This window comes from Xenopus tropicalis, chromosome 7, assembly GCF_000004195.4.
Source record: "Xenopus tropicalis strain Nigerian chromosome 7, UCB_Xtro_10.0, whole genome shotgun sequence".
Lineage (NCBI taxonomy): Eukaryota > Metazoa > Chordata > Amphibia > Anura > Pipidae > Xenopus > Xenopus tropicalis.
Window position 1 is genome coordinate 123,981,796 of NC_030683.2, and position 15,825 is coordinate 123,997,620.

The following is a 15,825-nucleotide window of genomic DNA, read 5'->3' on the forward strand; positions in this document are numbered from 1 at the left end:
ACATATTCTGAGACCTTCTAATGATTGAGATTCACTCTGCAGACTATGCAAGGTAATCAATTCACTAATATCATTATTTGTTAAATTATAAGGTTTCAAAGTAGCTACAATCTCTTGCAATAGCTCCCCATTCTGGGGTTCTAGCAAATTGTTTTAATTTTTGATGTTACAAAATCTCCTTATAGTTTACTTTCTAACGAATAACCCAAAGTCCACAAAAAATTCAAAGCTATCAAAAGACGATCTTGGTGAATAGTTCAAACCCTTATTCAGTAGACTAATTTGGCCTAATGTTAAGCAGACCCCATATCTATATAGATTCTCTGGATTGATGTTTCTCACATATTCTTTCAATTCTCGTAATTTAGTTCTTTGTCCTGATCTCTTCCCTCTAGATCTCCATGTATATTGTCCTCCTCATTCTTTTCGGATGTTTTTTTTTCTCTTTTTTTCTCTCTCAGTTCTAATGTGGTAAAGTCATCACTATTTTTAACATCGACAAAACTATATCTCTTTAGAGCGCGAATTAGGTCTATATATATATAAGTAGGGAGTGACTGGTATTTGTGCTTTAGGTAGGGCGCCAGGGCTGTTCCCAACAGTTTCATGATCTTGCAAAGGTTCATTCATCAATCTCATAAGTATCTGACCTGTCATTGTCTCAAAAAACAATATCACAATTGAGGTTTTTTTTGCCAATTACTTCCTTGTCACAGTGTATAATTGGTGAGTGAGACTCAGGCTTTAGCCTCACAGAGCGGCCGGCGATTCCATAATGAGGTCTCTGCTGGGAACTCTCTGTGCCCTGTCTGTGTTTGCAGCAACGGGTGAGCATTTATAGCTTTGTCAGTGTTTCACTGTTTCTTTAATTTATATTTTAATGGGTTAACAGTTTTAACAGTGATCAAGGTAGAGACAAGAAAGAGAGAGATACAGGGATGGAGAAGGACTGGGTGCAGTTGGGTGAGGTTGCACCTATGAGGCATGGGGATAAGAGAACCTTGCAGGGACATATTTAATATAGAAGAAGGTTTCTTAGTGGAAGGTTATAGTGTCATATTTTATTTCCCGCTCTGTCCTCCCTCTCCCAGTTCCCCCTCCTCGCTGCCAGGGGTGAGGACGCAGCGGGGACCGGGTAAATTACCTTGGAGGTCGGGCATAGTTTGAGGATCTCTGTCCTAGGCAAGGGGGCAAGTCGGTCCTGCGACAAGATGGTGCAAAGTGGAATCTTTGAGGTGATTTTCAGAAGTTTAGTCAAAATCGCCAATTGTTGAAAAGCTGTGCGGCTTGGTACTTTGGAGTAGGAAGACATGGGTACTTATTTTAAATTCATAGAAATATCATATCATTTTCTGGGGTAAACTTAGTTTTCTGTGGCTTTACCCCCCATAAATTGCCGTAAATGTGTTGATTTTGCAGTAACTGAAATGATAGAAATGATACACCATATTGAGGTATTTTTATTTTGGGGCCCCTATATGCCACATACTTAGGTAAACCCATGCACATTGGGCATCAAACTGTTGAGTGGACCCCTGGGGTTCATATTTAGGGTGTTTTATCTTGATACCTAATTATATGTGGGAGATAAGAAGCTGTAGATTGGAAGTTTTAAAATGATTTTTCAAAAATGTTGAGCTTTAGCCTATAGGATAAACCCATATAAATGGGATTTTCTAAGAGCTTGTTTGGAATTCATTCCCAGAATTCCTTTTGTTTATTTGTATCTGTATGAGGCAGTCTCCTCAACCCTAATGACTTGTTTTCAAAAATCTCAAAATCTTTTTTGAAAACTGGTACATTTAGGAAAGCACTGTAACTTGATAGTTTGGAGTAGACAGACAGTTGTGGATATATCCAAACATGTTCCTGGGGTACTGTGCTTAGTACAGGGCAGGGGTGTAACTGCAGAGGCAGCAGACCCTGTGGGTGTGAGGGGCCCGGGTGACTGGGGGGCCCAGACCGTGGGTTCTGCTTACGTTTCAGTTACACCCCTGCCCTGTACTAAGCACAGTACCCCAGGGACATGTTTGGGTATATTGCTTCTCTATAGGACCTATTCTAAGAACAAATGTCACTTAACCCTTTAACTGCCAGATGATTTGGTACAACAGGATATATAGGCCCCTTATCTGTATATTTCAGATTGTGTCGCTTTCTCTGATCAGTTCCTCAAGATCTTTTAGCCCTTTATTTGTTTATTTGTTATTTGTTTATGTTCAAAGACTTTAATAACAAAACCTTTTCTTTTAGGTTATTCTCTGTCTTGCACACAATGCCTGAATCAGAATGGAATATCCTGCTCTGGTGCCAATGTGACCTGCTCGACCAATCAAGTCTGTGCATCAGTGCACTTGAGAGCTTCCATACGTAGGTGGCACCTATTTATAAAAATGTAGTTACAAATATTTAAAGGGGATGTAAACCCTGCTGCACAGCGCTGCTCAACCAACCTTTACTCTGTTGCTGGACTACAAATCCCAGAATAATGTAACATATAATGAAGGGTGAGGCATGCTGGGAGCTGTAGTCCAGCAACATCAGGGTTGTATTCTTAAAGCAATATTGCACAATAAAACTTTCCCCCAAATCCCCATTAAAATGCAAGAAATCCCCCAATGAGAATCCCAGCTGATGTGAGTAAATCCGGCTCCCTGTTCTCTGTTCCTGCAATTGGAGTTGGGAGCAATAAGCACAGTTTCCCAGCACTGAACAAGTCTGTCCCTTTATCCCCATGTCTGATTCCTGTGCCATATAATGACGGGAAAAATGCCATCATTATCTCTATATGTAAGGTACCAGCAAGGGGCCTGACACAGGGCTGGGAATCAGCATTCTCATTGGTCAATTCTTTTATATTTATAATGAAGTTTTTGCTCAGTAGAATTCTCATTGGTAAATTTCCTTGTATCTATAATTGTGTTTTTTGGCAACTTCTATAGCAAAACTAGGGGGCGCAGTGGGACAGTGTTATGGTTATGTTAAAGGGACACTAAAGCCTAAAAAAAGAATATGGCTAGAAATGTTTAGTTATGTGTTTTGAGCCCTTGTACCAGCCCAAAGCCACCAAAGCTCTATGGAAATGTAACCCTATCCTCACCACTTCTGGCACTTCTGACAGTGTTACACTCCACGACTGGCGCTTACCTGATGGCACGGGACAAACCTGACTCACTCCGCAGTGGTATTGGGAGAGACTGGGTACCTGGTACTTATTAGCGCAGCGCCACCTAGTGGGATCCGGGAGTGCACCTACGGGGGCCCCACTAGGAACAATAATAATGCACACACAGTACTTGATAAACAAAATAACTTTTATCTGAAATAAAGGGGAAACTAATACATATAACAATCCGAACAATGTGGCAATAAGGGCCTTACTAACTGCCTCTGCCAGTGCAAGCTCATTCACTAACTGTGTAAAGTCCTTTAGCTCAGTAAAAAGGAAACAGTCTATATAAATCTCCGAGCACTCCTTTAGTACTATCACTTTAATTATACTCACTCTAGAAATCTCTGTGGATGCTTCACACAGAACCTTCAGGCGAGTCCAGCACTCACAGCCATGCAGTACGCTACTAGCCCCTTTAGCTACTCAGATGGGATCCCCCTGCAGGTGATAGTTCCTCCAGTCAGGACTCCTCACAGGATCTCTGTCTCTCCAGGTACAGGGTCTGCCTTCCCTGTACCAACCTGTTCCAAAGGCCAGCTTCTTGTTATACTGCTCCTCTCTCTGAGCCCACGTGCAGCTCCCTGAGCTCTGGAACCTTCTTTCTCCTCCCCCTGACTTCCTCTGCCAGGCTTTCCAGCTTCCTTTTCCTTTCTGTGGCTCCCAGGCTGCTTTGCAACTTCCTGCAGCCCTGAGCTTGCTGTTCAACACACAGACACAGTCTCAGTGCCTGCCCCCCTACAGGGAACAGCAGCAGGAGGGGGGTAAGTGCAGGGACCCAGCGCTACCTCCCTACAGAAATAAAGCCCCATGCCCCTGAAGATGCCCACAGTAGCTCTCCATCTTTTGCCCAACTACTGCACATGCTCAGTCTGCTCTTGGCTGATGTCAGTGACCTGAGCTTAGGGATCGACTCACAATATTCTTCTTTCCTATGCCGGCTTGCTCTAGTCACTGCCTGGTCACTATTAAACATGCATACAAGCCAACCAATCACAGTCCTGGCTGGCTGCTCCCTTAAAAACTCCAGCCCTGCTCTGGCACTTTGAGCTTGGGGCGAGACTTTAGCTGAATCCTTATTGTGTGACTTTTCTTTCCACCTTGTAATGATTCCAAATACTGAGCTGTGTTTCAAAGGTAAAGGAGAACTAAAGACTAAAAAAAGAATATGGGAAGAAATGTTTAGCTATGTGTTTTGAGCCCTTGTACCAGCCCAAAGCCACCAAAGCTCTATAGAAATAAAGCCCCATGCCCCTGAAGATGCCCACAGTAGCTCTCCATCTTTTGCCTTGCCCAACTACTGCACATGCTCAGTCTGCTCTTGGCTGATGTCAGTGACCTGAGCTTAGGGACCGACTCACAATATTCTTCTTTCCACTGCCGGCTTGCTCTAGTCACTGCCTGGTCACTATTAAACATGCATACAGGCCAACCAATCACAGTCCTGTCTGGCTGCTCCCTAAAAAACTCAAGTCCTGCTCAGGCACTTTGAGCTTGGGGTGAGGCTTACCTTGTAACAATTCCAAATACTGAGCTGTTTAACAAATATAAGTTACAAAGTTTGGAAACAGAGGCAGAAGCTGTGACAAAAGTTTCAGTCACTTTGCTATTACACAACAGCCCCTCTGGGAATAAACTTTCTCATTATAAAGGCTTTTCTGTATGTAATACAGTGACTGTATATGCACCTTACACTCTCCCCCATGGCTAAGGTACAGAACATTATTAGCTTTAGTATTGGGGCTTCTTTTTTTCTACTTTGCCTTGCTTTTATATATAACCACACAACAGACCAACAACATCTCCCAAAGTGTTTATGATGCCAGTTGCACCTCTGCACAAACACTATGTTCCTTCCCAGGCATGCTGATTTGTATATGCAAAGTGACTGACACTCAGTTCAGAGTTTGGGCTCTCACTATAATAAATAGGCTGTGTATGGAACCCCCAGTCTGCTCAGCAAACTCTTGCTTTGCTCAGTGTCATGCAAGTGTTAGAGAAAGTTGTTTGTAGAAGTAAAGAATTCAGAATGTGTTTTGGTTAGAAAGGACAACTATTTTCTGAACTGATATTTTGCGGGATGGAGATGGTAATATTTATTTATATATATAGTCTGTTGTAAACAAGTTATGTCTAAATACTGAGCTAAAACTTGTTTTAATTGATATTCTGTAATAAAATGTGTATCATAGGGCAGCACTAGTTTATATGTACCTGTACCCATGATGCACCTGTGTCTCTGTGCCAATGGGATAATTTTTAGGTTCCACGTAGTTCTCTATGGAGGTTGAAGAAAAACTTATATACACAAGAGCATTGACCAATCAGAATGCTAATTAGGTTCCCAGCACTATATCAGCCATTTTGATATTATCTTACATATAGAGATAATGATGGCATTTTTCCCGTCATTATATGGCACAGGAATCAGACATGGGGATAAAGGGACAGACTTGTTCAGTGCTGGGAAACTGTGCTTATTGCTCCCAACTCCAATTGCAGGAACAGAGAACAGGGAGCCGGATTTACTCACTCCCCCCTCATGCATATGGTTATGAGGGAGGGGCCCAGTGGGACATAAAAAGCACAGAGGCCCAGGTATTCTTGAGCTCATTTTTGAGATTCCAATCTGTTGGGGGGGATGGGCTCAGGATTTCCAAACTCTTGCCTCAGAAGGTCACAAAAGATAACTCGGTAAGTACATAGGGTTTTCTCTGTGTTTTATTTCCTTTTATTTTATTTACTGTTTGTATATATATGTCTCTTTTTGTGAAACCTTTTTTTTGCACTGTTTACCTTTGTAATATTAAATATACAATTTAATAAGTTCTGTCCTTTGGCTCTATAAAGATTCCCACGTACCTTGTATAAATGCTCAGGCCTAAATGTATTAACTGCTTGGCTGTGTGTGTATTGAGTAGAGGGCAGGTTCTGTGTAGATGCTAATTAACTAGTTGACCACATTAGTCACCTACTCTATATTTTTTGGTTTAGATCTATGGCTAACAGGGTACAACACTGAGCAACTATAAATGTGAATGGGTAGTGGATCTCTCTGGTTGCTCAGTGATATTATAGGGGGGGAGCAGATTAGCAGTGTTCTATGCACTCGAGCCTGGGTTTGTAGCAAAGCCACAAAGGCCTGGGTTTATTACGGCACAAATTTAGGGGCGGCAAGCTTCCCAGCTGCACTCACATACGGAGCACTGGGGTCTGGCCTCGCTGGAGATTTGTGTGTGTCCTGTCCCCAGTGTTCTGTGTGTGACACAAATGGATGCGCTTCTGTGGGATCCTGGGGAGGGAGTGAGGAACAGCTGACAGTGAGCAGCCTTTGGCGCCCGTTGGACATTGGAGTGTATGCACTCACCCCAACCTCATCTGCATCTGATGTGACTGTGTTCTCTCCATCTCCCGAACAGCTTTCGTTTCTCCTTATCCATCAGTTCATATTGAATTGTTATAGGAAATTATCTCTAGTCACATAATCTGGCCGTTAGGAAATGGACTGGCAATGTTATTTTTCAAGAGGCTTTTGTCCACCATGTAAAGTACTGAATCATCATCCACAAGATGTTTATTGTTGAGAACCCCCAGCCCCCCCAGATTAACAAAGGTGTTTTTGCTTTAGCTTCCCTAGGGTACAGTAACCGTGACATGTTCGCACGTGACTGCACATCACAAGGATTGTGTAACCTATATGGGAGTTTTAGTTTTCCAAATTCCAAGGTGACATTTGCCTCATCCTGCTGTTCCACAGACAACTGCACTTCAACTTTACCAACAAGTAAGTACCCTCACTAATATAATCCCTACCCTCATAGTCTGTACAGAGAGATACCATAAAACTATGGCACATAGGGATTCCCCTGTACTAAGCACAATTCAGCAGGAACAGCCCCCTAAGTTTGCTCATAGCCTGTACAGAGAGATACCATAAAACTATGGCACATAGGGATTCCCCTGTACTAAGCACAATTCAGCAGGAACAGCCCCCTAAGTTTGCTCATAGCCTGTACAAGGAGATACCATAAAACTATGGCAGCAGAGGGATTCCCCTGTACTAAGCACAATTCAGCAGGAACAGCCCCCTAAGTTTGCTCATAGCCTGTACAGAGAGATACCATAAAACTATGGCACATAGGGATTCCCCCGTACTAAGCACAATTCAGCAGGAACAGCCCCCTAAGTTTGCTCATAGCCTGTACAGAGAGATGCCATAAAACTATCGCACATAGGGATTCCCCTGTACTAAGCACAATTCAGCAGGAACAGCCCCCTATGTTTGCTCATAGCCTGTACAGAGAGATACCATAAAACTCTAGAGGCCTAACAAAAGCCCTTGCCTAAGGGTTGCTGCTACTCACACTTAACTACATACAAAATATATTTTATGTCACCATCACTTGATGAGGATGAGGAGCAGAAGTGCAGTCGCACTCGAAATGAACGAACTGTTGGACAAAGAAATATATATAATGAGAGAGACAAGGTGATATCTTTCTTTTTTTACAGTACCAGATAACATCAATCAACCGAATGGACTGACTTGCCCGACCTGCTTTTCATCTGACGGGAGCCTGTGTGATGCCTCGCAAAGTATTCCCTGCACCGGGAATGAAAATATGTGCTATGTAGAAAACGCAATAGCGACAGGTACAACCGTATTATTCCCTCTTCTCATTGGCTCCTCTTTATAATCATGTGTATATCATATCATTATATTGCAGGCACAGCACAACTTATATATTCTATGTAATATGCCCTTTATAGTAAATAATAATATACATATATATATTTATATACATTATAAGTCAGTAAAAATATTGTTAAAACCATGAAAAAAATTGCCAAATGCTGATATTTTGCAAAATGTTGTCAAATGCATTGGGGCAAATGGAGCTTTGGTGCTTTTTACCTCAACGGGTATTTAAATTTTATTTATTTTCTCAGCAGTAAAACGCATTGCCAGTTTTATTGGGTTTTTTTTTACCACAAACTAAAAACACACATTTTTTTTCTTCTGGTGAAACAAAACATGGCAAAAGTGTAGTGCAATTTTGCAAAAAATTTTAAGCACTGGCAAAAACTCAAATTTTTCTTCAAAACTGTATCAGGGAAAAACATTTGCTTTCTCTAATTATAGGGTTACTAAATATCACTGAGTAGGTTTTTATAAAGGAGATTGTAGGTGGTACAGTTGGGGGTGGGACTGCTGTCAACCAGCGCTGGGGGCAAATATCTGGGGGGGCATACTGCCTGCTAGCCACATCCACACTGGAGCCAAGATGGGAGATTTTGGCAGCTGTTTCAATGGGAACTAAACCCTGCTGCACAGCACGGCTCAACCAAACCTTACTCAGCTGTTGCTGGACTACAATTTCCAGAATAATGTAACATATAATGAAGGGGGAGGCATGCTGGGAGCTGTAGTCCAGCAACATCAGGGTTGTATTCTTAAAGCAATATTGCCCAATAAAACTGCATTAAAATGCAAGAAATCCCCCAATGAGAATCCCAGCTGATGTGAGTAAATCCGGCTCCCTGTTCTCTGTTCCTGCAATTGGAGTTGGGAGCAATAAGCACAGTTTCCCAGCACTGAACAAGTCTGTCCCTTTATCCCCATGTCTGATTCCTGTGCCATATAATGACGGGAAAAATGCCATCATTATCTCTATATGTAAGGTACCAGCAAGGGGCCTGACACAGTGCTGGGAATCAGCATTCTCATTGGTCACTTCTCTTGCATCTGTAGATATTCTTTGTAGAATTGTCATTGGTGAATTGCTTTCCGTAAGATGAAATTATATAGAGGACTAGGAGGCACAGTGGGACAACTTTATGGTTGGGTTTAGTGTCCATTAAATCTGAAGCAATCTATATATTTAAAATACTGAGTAGTAACCATCATTACTGTGCAGGAGTCATAGATAGTTCTGTCCCTACATGCTTTTTATCTAATTGCAAATCCATAAACACCTATAATATATTATTATGTTTACTCCCTACAGGATTTTTTCCTATACTGGCCCGTGGATGTGCGTCCAAAAGTGTTTGTGATATTGCCAACGTGGAGCAATTATTCATCCGTAACTACCTGGGATACAATGCAAACACTCTGTGCAGCTCTGCAGCCTCCAATGGAACCATTTATCATGGATTCCTTCTCCCAGCAGCCATTTTTACTGCGCTGATTAAATTCATGTTTGGATGACACAATACGTTTTCATATAACCCTTACAGTGCCCAGGAATCTCTGTTCTGCCTGACTGTGTTTGTGTATTTGTTTGGTATTACAGTTTATATTTGGGGTACTATACCATAAAATTGTACTATGAATGGGGAAAGGTGCAGTAATAAAATCTCTCAAATGAATTAACTGTTTAGGAACCCAAAATGCAGTAATAAGAACCGTTCCCTGGTATCTTATTTAGCACGTCTGCATTCAGTTTGTGGCCTGATACTACAGATATCTACTTTTTAATTGTAAGCTCTTTTGAGCAGGGCTGTCTTGTATCAGTTACCGGCTGTATTTCTGCATGTAATCTGTGAGATCAGTGTATATACCCAACCAATGTACACATATGTTTATACATTTACACATATATTCATTGTTGTTATTTGTATTGTGTTTCAGTTTAACAAAAAATAAAATTAACCAATTACAATCCAGCAATAAATAAATATTGCAAGAAAGCAACTTCTTCTGTTTATTGAAATTCTGTTATTTAGCTGATTGTCTAGCTGCACACACACAGTACAGAGCTGTGGGGGCTCTACATGAACACAATGCTGGGTCTATGAGGGATGGCGCCCAAGGCAACCCCACAAACTACCTCAGCCACGTTGTGCCCCTCAAACACACACACTATTCTACTGAGCAGAAACAGTGTCAGAATGTGGTACCTGGGGCCAACCAGAGAAAGCAGCTTAGAGACCCATCAAACACATAAGCGCATCCACTGCCCCCCATGTATATGGACAAGCAGGGCAATATCAACAAAATATAGGGCCTAAGAGGTAAAAACAAACACTAAGCTTAACATTCGCCACATATATTAGGCACAATTACCCAGACATGCAGGTAAGATCACTGCAGGAAATGAGCACATTAACCATAGATCTGCCAGTAAGATCTATTCCCATGCTGCCTGCCCTGCTCTGCCTTCTTCATAGCTTAAAATTCCACCTTCAGCAGAATGCATGGTCAGCTTTAAAGGGAAACTATACCCCCAAACAATGTAGGTCTCTATAAAATATATTATATAAACAGCTCATATGTAAAACCCTGCTTCATCTAATAAACCATTTTCATATAAATATACTTATTTAGCAGTATGTGCCATTGGGTAATCCTAAATAGGAAACTGCCATTTTAAGTACTAAGGGCCGCCCCCTGGGATCATAGGAGTCACAGTGCACACAAACAAGCCAAGGCACACATACATGCTAGGCCCCATCAGCCAATGAATGGGAAGAGTTCTGCCTTTTGCTCCCACACTACTTCCTGTTACAGTTAGAGCTGCATCACTTCCTGTCAGCTGATCTCTGAGGGAGCACACAGCCCATCACTAAATGGCGGCTCAAGGGAAAGGATGTAAAAGGGCAATATTTACTGATATATATATTCCAGTTTGGGGAGATTCTTTAATATTTAACATAATATAAACTATCTGTTGGTTACATATTCATTCTGGGGGTATAGTTTCCCTTAAAAGAGCAAGAAAAGTGTAGAACCATACGTGTGCTGGCATTAGTTCATCTTCTGCCATTGTCTATTCATTTCACACCTTGCTAAAAATAAAACCGCTAACTTCAGGAGTAGAAATTCTCATAATTCAATGCTTGATCACTAAGACCAAGACCGGCGAGTCTGTGCATTTAAAACTTTTCATGCAAGCGTTTCTCCTCACTGTGCGCATAGAGTGCTCGTCCTCAACGTTTTTCCTAAACCCTCCCACCTTCTTGTGCGCAACCAATCGTGACTTTGATGATATGGTTGCTATAGTTACATGCAATGCAAGGTGGGCACACACAGCTAGCATTCATTCACGCTCTCCTGCAATCCACGTCTCTCTCCATTTTGGATTTGGTGCTCAACTGATGCGGATCGTTTCTGCCAAGTGAATATTTGAGGTCATTTATCAGCCTGTAGGCAGTAACCCATGGCAACCAATCATCCCAAGCTGCTCTCCCACAGCATCTATTTGACTATTTACAGGTTTGAAATCAATTTACACATATCTCATATTTTATATTTGTAAATTGTAAAACCATTTATTTTATTTTTAACTTTCCTACTATTTCAACTGATGTATAATTTGTATAATTTTCTAAAGGATTAAATGTGAATATTATACTATTAATAAAAAATCAAATTAAGATTACATACATTAAGGGGCACATTTACTAAAATTAGTTTTTTCTGGCCTTGACAGTCGTAGAAACGCAACATGGTATACATTCGAATTGAACTCGATTATTGCTGTATTTATAAAATGTCACAATGATGCTTGTATTGAGTTTAAATTAGAAAATCCCAAATTTCTCGAGTTAGAAGAATTGTTGAAAAACGAAAAATTGGAGTTTAAACAGACAATTGTTTCCATGAATCCGCTTTATTTTTTCCCAAACAGGAAGTGCTCCAGCAGCCATTTTAGGAGCATTGGCGCTCATTCTTGGAAAACAATAATGTGTTTCAGTTGAAACTGGGTGAAATAGAAAATAATGATGGGATTAACTTCCCTTTAAAGCTGGGTGAAACGGAAAACAGTGAGGCAATTAACTTCTCATTGAAAGTTCAAGGACAGGCTGTCACTGACTATTCTATTCCCCTATTCTAAGCCTCCATAGGGCTCAATGGTACTCGACAGATCAAACCTGCCAGTTTTTTTTTTTTTACAAAAGTTAACTAAACATTAATAAATCACAGAAAACTCCATTTTTTCGAGGAGCAATATCAGAAAAATCAATTACTGACAAAAACCTATTTGTAAATCTCAAAAATATCTAAAGTAAAATTAAAAAAATTCATCTTTTTCTCAAAATTGCTTAGTAAATGTGCCCCTAAGAGTAAACTCTACATTTGATATCTCTCTGAAGCTAAAAAACATGAAAATGTTATTGTAATACTAACCATAGTAATGCTATACATTATGTTTTCTATGAAAAAACTTAAAAATATCTCTCTTGTGAAAAATTGATTTTTTTTATGAAGTAATAAAAATGTTATCGGTTTCGATAAAATAATTTGTTAATTAAAAAGTTGTTTCCATAACGATAAAAATTCATATTCTTATATCTATTTAGTTATATATTTGTTACAGACACTTGTAAGAAAAACCTATTGCTATTGATTTTTTGTTTAAAAAAAATTGAGTTTAAACAGACGTTCGTTTCCATTAATCTGTTCATTTGCCATGACATAACTCGGTCCCATGACATCACCAGCACCACTCCCCCGTGATGTCACTGTCCCGCCCCACCCTGCCTCCTGTCACATCAATGCCTGCCCCCTGCCTGGAGTTAGAAGTCTAATACGTAATGAGGACAGAAGTCCACTTAGTATTCTGATCATTTCCCTAGAAAAACAACCTCTCTCTTTGAAAAAAAAAAAAATACCAGACAACCTATCTGTTATGAAGGGCTATGGTTACTGAAGGTTGGGGATAGTAATTCTTCTTACCTACCAGAATATCAGAAAAAACTCCTGGTGGACCCAGGTGTCATTCATTTCCATGAATCCTCTTTATTTTTTCCAAACAGGAAGTGCTCCAGCAGCCATTTTAGGAGCATTGGCGCTCATTCTTGTAAAATAATAATGTGTTTAAGTTTCACTTCAAACTGGGTGAAATAGCAAACAATGAGGGGATTAACTTCCCCTTGAAAATGTGTGAAATAGAAAACAATGAGGGGATTAATTTCCCCTTGAAAATGTGTGAAATAGAAAACAATGAGGGGATTAATTTCCCCTTGAAAATGTGTGAAATAGAAAACAATGAGGGGATTAATTTCCCCTTGAAAGTGTGTGAAATAGAAAACAATGAGGGGATTAATTTCCCCTTGAAAATGTGTGAAATAGAAAACAATGAGGGGATTAATTTCCCCTTGAAAGTGTGTGAAATAGAAAACAATGAGGGGATTAATTTCCCCTTGAAAGTGTGTGAAATAGAAAACAATGAGGGGATTAATTTCCCCTTGAAAATGTGTGAAATATAAAACAATGAGGGGATTAATTTCCCCTTGAAAGTGTGTGAAATAGAAAACAATGAGGGGATTAATTTCCCCTTGAAAATGTGTGAAATATAAAACAATGAGGGGATTAATTTCCCCTTGAAAATGTGTGAAATAGAAAACAATGAGGGGATTAATTTCCCCTTGAAAATGTGTGAAATAGAAAACAATGAGGGGGTTAATTTCCCCTTGAAAATGTGTGAAATATAAAACAATGAGGGGATTAATTTCCCCTTGAAAATATGTGAAATAGAAAACAATGAGGGGGTTAATTTTCCCTTGAAAATATGTGAAATAGAAAACAATGAGGGGATTAATTTCCCCTTGAAAGTGTGTGAAATATAAAACAATGAGGGGATTAATTTCCCATTGAAAGTGTGTGAAATATAAAACAATGAGGGGATTAATTTCCCCTTGAAAATGTGTTAAATAGAAAACAATGAGGGGATTAATTTCCCCTTGAAAATGTGTGAAATAGAAAACAATGAGGGGATTAATTTCCCCTTGAAAATATGTGAAATAGAAAACAATGAGGGGATTAATTTCCCCTTGAAAATGTGTGAAATAGAAAACAATGAGGGGATTAATTTCCCCTTGAAAATGTGTGAAATAGAAAACAATGAGGGGATTAATTTCCCCTTGAAAATGTGTGAAATAGAAAACAATGAGGGGATTAATTTCCCCTTGAAAATATGTGAAATAGAAAACAATGAGGGGATTAATTTCCCCTTGAAAATGTGTGAAATAGAAAACAATGAGGGGATTAATTTCCCCTTGAAAATGTGTGAAATAGAAAACAATGAGGGGATTAATTTCCCCTTGAAAATGTGTGAAATAGAAAACAATGAGGGGATTAATTTCCCCTTGAAAATGTGTGAAATAGAAAACAATGAGGGGATTAATTTCCCCTTGAAAATGTGTGAAATAGAAAACAATGAGGGGATTAATTTCCCCTTGAAAATATGTGAAATAGAAAACAATGAGGGGATTAATTTCCCCTTGAAAGTGTGTGAAATAGAAAACAATGAGGGGATTAATTTCCCCTTGAAAATGTGTGAAATAGAAAACAATGAGGGGATTAATTTCCCCTTGAAAATGTGTGAAATAGAAAACAATGAGGGGATTAATTTCCCCTTGAAAATGTGTGAAATAGAAAACAATGAGGGGATTAATTTCCCCTTGAAAATATGTAAAATAGAAAACAATGGTATACATTCTGTCTGGTATACTCTATCTGGTCCTTCCAATGTAATTGCCCCCTATTGTGAGGGCACACAAAGCCACACCCTGTAACAGAATACACATAGTTACCCCTTGTGAGAGCAGTGCTCTGTCTGGTAAATACAATAGACTGAACTGGGCATGCTCACTAGGTGGCTGTATACTTAAAACAGGAAATTTGGTCCTTTTTGCTGATAAAAGGTACTGGGAACTGGGAATTTAGCACAGTGCCACCACCTAGTGGACACTGAGGAGCACACCTCAAGGGGATTTCCATTAGGAAAAATAATTACACATAGTTTGCAGCAAGGATAACCATTGAAATAGAATATAAGCTGATAGGGTGCATAGAGGCTGCCTAATAGCCAATCTTAGCCTCCATGAACTTTTATGGTGCTTGTGTTGCTCTCCAAGTCTTTTTACATTTGACTGTGGCTGATAAGTAAGAAAGGTTGGTCTAAACATAAACCTGTGTCTATAGCTCCAGGGCTTTCCTGGATCCTCACAGAAAGTGTCTGCATGGAGTTAACCATAGAACAAAAGAGGCTCATAAAATGGAATATGTTTATTTAAAAAAGCTTACCTATATACAGAGGCTACTATTTATACTGCTTCTATAGGCCAAACGATCAGAGCAGAGTGATGAAGACCAAAACCAGTGGCCACTTATTGGGGGCAAAACAATCCTCTTTGCTTTATTTAATGTTTAAATGATTCCCTTTTCTCTGTAATAATAAAACAGTACCTGTACTTGATCCCAACTAAGATATAATTACCCCCTTATTGGGGGCAGAACAGCCCTATTGGGTTTATTTCATGGTTAAATGATTCCCTTTTCTCTGTAATAATAAAACAGTACCTGTACTTGATCCCAACTAAGATATAATTACCCCTTATTGGGGGCAGAACAGCCCTATTGGGTTTATTTAATGGTTAAATGATTCCCTTTTCTCTGTGATAATAAAACAGTACCTGTACTTGATCCCAATTAAGATATAATTACCCCTTATTGGGGCAGAACTGTCCTAATGGGTTTATTTAATGTTTAAATTATTTTTTGGTAGACTTAAGGTATGGTGACCCAGGTCCCAAGCATTCTGGATAACAGGTCAACTACCTGTGTGATGCCAGTAACTGTAAATTATTCTGCAACTTGTACTTTGCTCTAAAGCAGTTAAAAAATAATCTTTATTCTTCTTTTAAGT

The 15,825-nt window shown here is 39.7% G+C and overlaps 1 protein-coding gene across 1 annotated transcript in view; it reads left to right on the forward strand.

Moving 5' to 3' along the window:
- The window catches only part of LOC116412188 (phospholipase A2 inhibitor subunit gamma B-like), a 62,676-nt gene extending 53,135 nt beyond the window's left edge, over positions 1-9,541 (forward strand). Inside the window, exon 5 of the mRNA XM_031905840.1 lies at positions 9,178-9,541. Within this exon, the coding sequence (XP_031761700.1) occupies positions 9,178-9,380 (203 nt within the window). The 3' untranslated portion in view covers positions 9,381-9,541. The remainder of the gene's footprint in view (positions 1-9,177) is intronic.
- Positions 9,542-15,825: the final 6,284 nt, after the last annotated feature.